At 39.0% G+C, this 5,204-nt stretch overlaps 1 protein-coding gene across 1 annotated transcript; it reads left to right on the forward strand.

Annotated features, from left to right (window-relative positions):
• Nucleotides 1–280: 280 nt before the first annotated feature.
• LOC109239609 (deoxyhypusine hydroxylase-B-like) lies at nt 281–4,790 on the forward strand. Its single transcript, XM_019406195.1, has 2 exons — nt 281–368; nt 3,138–4,790. The coding sequence occupies exon 2, from the start codon at nt 3,319–3,321 to the stop codon at nt 4,321–4,323; it is 1,005 nt and encodes a 334-aa protein (XP_019261740.1). The 5' UTR covers nt 281–368; nt 3,138–3,318; the 3' UTR covers nt 4,324–4,790.
• The last annotated feature ends 414 nt before the right edge of the window (nt 4,791–5,204 follow it).

The following is a 5,204-nucleotide window of genomic DNA, read 5'->3' on the forward strand; positions in this document are numbered from 1 at the left end:
CTGATTTTAATTTTAATGGGATATAGGAAGAGAATGGGATGTATCAAAGTAGAGAGCGAAAGAAAATAGTGTAACTGATTAGCGTATTTAGTGGCTTAGGGCTAGGAGGTAACCAAAATTAAATATTTTGCTATAAACTTAAAAGGTATCTATAGAATATAATTTTTCTAAATGGTATTTATTTAAAATAAATAAGGTGTTAACGTTTGCTATAGGAGGTAAAAATTCCAAACTTTTAGGAGGCAATGTTTGTCCAAGTGAAACTTAAAACACTAATCCCCTTCAGCTTCGCCTCTTATATTTTTTCCGCTGCAAGCATAAGATTGCTCACTTGCCGCACTCGACTAGTCTCTGCTCCAAATTTTCAAGTAAGTTTCTCGCTTTCTATATCGTTTGATCACAATGTGGAATGCTTAGTGGATATATTCTAGTTACCAGCTTCATCTGTTTGTGGATCTGATTATTTCAGTTTTCATGTATTTTTTAATATTGTTTTAGATTAAAAGACTGTTTGATATTCCTGAAGTAAGAGAAATATAGTAAATTTTAGAAAATGAGAATGTTTGTTTGTGTTGTGCGTTCATAGTATTCTATGTGTGCCTGTTTCTCTTTTTGTTTTCGGCTAATACTGAAGGCTTGGATGTATAATATAATTAAACGAATCCGTTTAGGAATTTTTGGTTTAGTAGATTTTTAATTTGAAGAGGATAGAAGGAGGTCCGCACTCCATTACATGCGGTCTGCGATGAAGGCTCCGCGGCCGCACTACCATTATGTGCGGTCTGCGATGAAGGCTCCGCGGCCGCACTACCATTATGTGCGGTCTGCGATGAAGGCTCCGCGGCTGCACTACCATTATGTGCGGTCCGCGAAAGAGAAGTTCAGAGAGATGAAGAATGCCCAGGTTCAAGTCATCGCGGTCCGCGATCATTATTGTGGACCTCTGCGGCTGCGGTCTGCGGAGCCTGAGTTCAGAGAGCCAAAACTTCAAGACCAAGAGCCTAGTGCGGCCGCAGTCCATTTTGTGCGGCCCGCACTGATCCCGCAGGGGCATTGCTGTCCAGTTTTTCTATCTTAGTATAAATAAAACCTTTTCCCATTTTTAGGGTAGTCAGTTATTTTATTTTAGCAGCTGCGTTCGTGAGAACATCATCTGTAGCCATTTTTGGCATCTTAGCTGAGTTTTAACGATAGATTCTTGTATTTTACTTTAGTGTTTAATTAATATGTCTTCTTCTTCATCTATTTCTCTATTTTCTTGTTCAAGCATGAGTAGCTAAAACCCATTAGCTAGGGTTGTGGCTCAACCCTAGTGTGGGTAATTGATGGGTGTTGTGATTTAAGGTCAGATTGACTAACGGTGTTTGTATTTGGGTCAATTTTATGGTTTATATTATGAATTGGTGGTTGCAAACACTGGTTTGTGCTAAGTAGACTTGGCTCTTCTTGAGAGAGAGAGCCTAAGTCTCCAAAATTGACCCAACAAGGAATTGGGATGGACTCAAGAGAATTGATAGTCCCAACTAAAGGGTTAAATCTCGAGAGAGTAATTACCCGACTTGAACCCTAGTTGCTTGAGCTAATTTGCCTACCCATTTGGTCTCGAGAGAGTCAATTGGGCAAAATCACAATCTCGACCGAGAGGTGTGAGAGTGGGTAAAATTGTGCAACGGTTATACATATTTCCCCAATCATGTCAATCAAGCTTTAGAAGTAATTATCCGTTAATTAGCCACCTAGGTAAAAGTCACTACCCTAGTGCCCCTTAATCCATTAGATACAACTCTTAGCAATTATCCCTTAGCGTAATCTAGTTTCAATTCTAATTAGTAGTTTTATTATAGTAGTTTATAAAAGAAAACCCAAAAATGTTGGAAGTGACATTCGGGTAAAGGCTATTGCGACCCTCTCTTCCTACTTTGTAGTAGTGTGGAGTTGGTAGCGATCAACTTTTTGGCGCCGTTACCGAGGAGCTAACGGTTTTGGCTATCTATTTAGTTAGTTTTGTGTGTTGTTCTTCTTTCCTTCTTTGTTACTATTTTGTGTGTGTGATTACTACAGGTACCCAATGGCTTTAAATGCTAATGACCCTCTTGGAAATGTGCTTGCGGGGAGGAGGTAGATGAAATTGGGGCTTCTTATATGGTAGCACTCAACATATTATTACTGAGATTGCTGAATGCTGCTTGTAGTATTAAAACTTTAGCTTAGAACTGTTAAAACAACTGGTCTGTGTGATCCAAATAGATCTGGATTATGCATCCGCATTATGTGAATATTTGGGCACTGAGACGGAAAAGTGTGTAAACTCTGCAGTTAATGTGTTTATTAAAGATTTGCTTGAACTTGAAAATTTTATGTGGATCTGAGCGGTTGGAGTGTTCTATGTCATTAGGTTGAGGAAGCAGGGGCGGATTTAGGGGGCGCAAGGGTTCACCCGAACCCCTTTGCCGAAAAATTACACTGTATATATAAGGCAAAATCTGGTTTTTATCTCTATATATTAAGTTTTGAACTCCCTTGACACAATCCTAAAGTGTAGTTAGTGGTTAGGGGGGTTCAAAACCTTCATAAGGTCACAGGTTCAATTCCCACTAACCACAAAAAAAAATTTTGAACCCCATTCGTGGAGATCCTGGCTCCGTGTTGTGTCTTGTAAAGGGAAATTCTCCTTTAGATCTCTTTGGTTGAAGTGTAGCATTATAAATACTGCTCAAGTATTACAACAAGTTTATCAAGGATATGTGTAAACCCTCGATAGGAAATACACCCACCCATATCTTGTTCATTGATGATATTTTTTTGCTGTATATGCTTCATGGGTAAAGATTTGTGTGCCATAGTTGACTCCAGCTTTGTTTGCAATTGAGGCCTACTTGATTGATTGACATGCTTGGCTCTTATTTGGTACATTGAGATTCATTGGTTCACAATGATCTTATACAGTATCCTGATTTTTATGTACTTATAATTATTGGCCTTAATTAAAATAATAAAAATTGACTGGATAATGCATTGCAAATTAGCACTATACTTTTGCTTTGCAACAGGAAAGATGCACAGGCTTAGTTATGCAACAGATATAAAATCATAGTTTCATTACATTTTGGTACTGAACATGCATTTTTCAATTGCAGGGCTCATAATTCTGTTAGTTTTGGTATCGAAGTGATGAAGAAATAGGTTAAAGATCCAAACTTGGTTAGTAATATTTGCTATCCGCGCCTGTGCATAAGTGTCTTGAAGGCTAATTGCCAAAATTTTGGTCGGGTGACAACATTATCCTGCGAAGTTTCAATCTCCGGCTTAGGCATATACATGGAGGTCAGAGTTGATAAGATTGAAAATGTAGTTGGAGTGGAGGACCAAGTTGATCATCCAAAAAATTCATTTAAAGTCTCTCAGGAGATGGAGAAGTTTCTATGTGACAGATTGCTGGACCAAGAGCAACCAATTTCAGAGCGTTTTAGAGCTCTTTTCTCTCTAAGGAACCTTCGGGGCTCAGGTCCACGAAATGCCCTTATTAATACGACAAGGGACCCCTCAAATCTCTTGGCGCATGAGGCTGCATTCGCATTGGGGCAAATGCAAGATGCTGATGCCATTCCTGCTTTAGAAAGAGTTCTATTTGATTTCTCCTTGCATCCCATTGTTAGGCATGAGGCTGCAGAGGCACTTGGTGCAATTGGTTTAGAAAGTAATATTTTACTTCTACAAAGAAGTTTGGCTTCAGATCCAGCTCAAGAGGTCCGAGAGACATGTGAACTGGCTCTCAGTCGAATCAAAGAGCTGAAGAATGTAGGAACTGATGATAGTTCCTCAACAGTGGTGTCGTCACCCTTTCTGTCAGTAGACCCAGCTGCTCCTGCTGCTTATTCCTCTGTTGAGGACCTAAGAGAACTTCTTTTGAGCGAAGAAAAGGGCATGTATGAACGCTATGCTGCTCTTTTTGCACTACGAAACAATGGTGGAGAGGAAGCTATCTCTGCAATTATTGAATCTCTAGGTTCAAGGAGTGCTCTATTAAAGCATGAGGTTGCTTATGTATTGGGTCAATTGCAGAACAAAAAGGCTTCAGATGCCCTGTCTAGGACTCTTAAAGATGTCAATGAGCATCCAATGGTTAGACATGAAGCAGCCGAAGCTCTTGGTTCTATAGCAGATGCTGAATGTCTTGCACTTCTTGAGGATTTTGCCAAGGATCCTGAGCCTATTGTTTCACAAAGTTGTGAAGTTGCTCTTAGCATGCTTGAGTTCGAGAAATCAGGCAAATCTTTTGAGTTTCTCTTCATGCAGATGCCTCATGTCGAGCAGGTCTCATAGGAAGAGTGTCCGGCTTTACTTAAATGTTTGTCACATCTGCTGGTCTCAGAAGATAATTCAGTTCCATGTGCAATTAAAATTGATCCAGTTGAAACTCGAAAATGTTCGATTCGGATTCTTCTCAGGACTTGCTGTACTAGTGTATGTTTTCTACAGTGTTCATGCTAGTTTTGATGCTGAGGAAGATGGGACTCTTAGTCAAAAGAGCGTTGAACTAGTGAAGGAATCTATTGAAAGTCAGGACCATACTCTCAAAGTGTAGAAATGTTCTCTTTTTGGCTGACTTTTTCTTTAGTTATGACTTTTAAATTTTAACTTTTTGGGAGGGGCTTACTGTTATGGATACTTAACAATAGGAATGGAAGAGGAAATATAGGCTGCAACATTTTGCAGTGAGCAAGTTGATAGTTTGTTTCCATTAGTGGGTTCAAGTTGTGACTTGTGATCCCTTGTATATTTTTGTGTTGGTTAATTCAGTCAACTGTTGATGCTACTCAAGCTCACGTGCCACAAGAACAAAGGAATCTATAAACATAAAAATGGCCAATTGGGGTGATGTAGTGTGTTGACTACCATGTGATATTCAATGGCTAAATTCTCTTCAAACCACTTGATTACATATTTGCAACTGGGCAGCATTTGAGTTGAAGATAATAAAAAAAAGATGTGACATCATGAATTCAAAGTGGCCCTATTTTAAGTGTGCGACCTCAGCAGGATTCCAATTAGCATGAAAGTCCATTTATGGAATCTGTCACTCGCGAAAATGAAATAAAAATAAGATATAGATCCAGTTAAAGGTTATCCCTTTTGGAGAATAAGGAGGGAAAAAGGAAGAAAAAAAGCTTTATAGATGAGGATGGAATAAAAAGAAATATGGA

The sequence above is a fragment of the Nicotiana attenuata genome, unplaced genomic scaffold (genome assembly GCF_001879085.1).
Source record: "Nicotiana attenuata strain UT unplaced genomic scaffold, NIATTr2, whole genome shotgun sequence".
Taxonomy (NCBI): Eukaryota; Viridiplantae; Streptophyta; class Magnoliopsida; order Solanales; family Solanaceae; genus Nicotiana; species Nicotiana attenuata.

What these genes read in the sequence shown, in the direction of transcription:
- LOC109239609 (XM_019406195.1), top strand. Translation starts at nt 3,319, where the DNA reads ATGGAGGTCAGAGTTGATAAGATTGAAAATGTAGTTGGAGTGGAGGAC.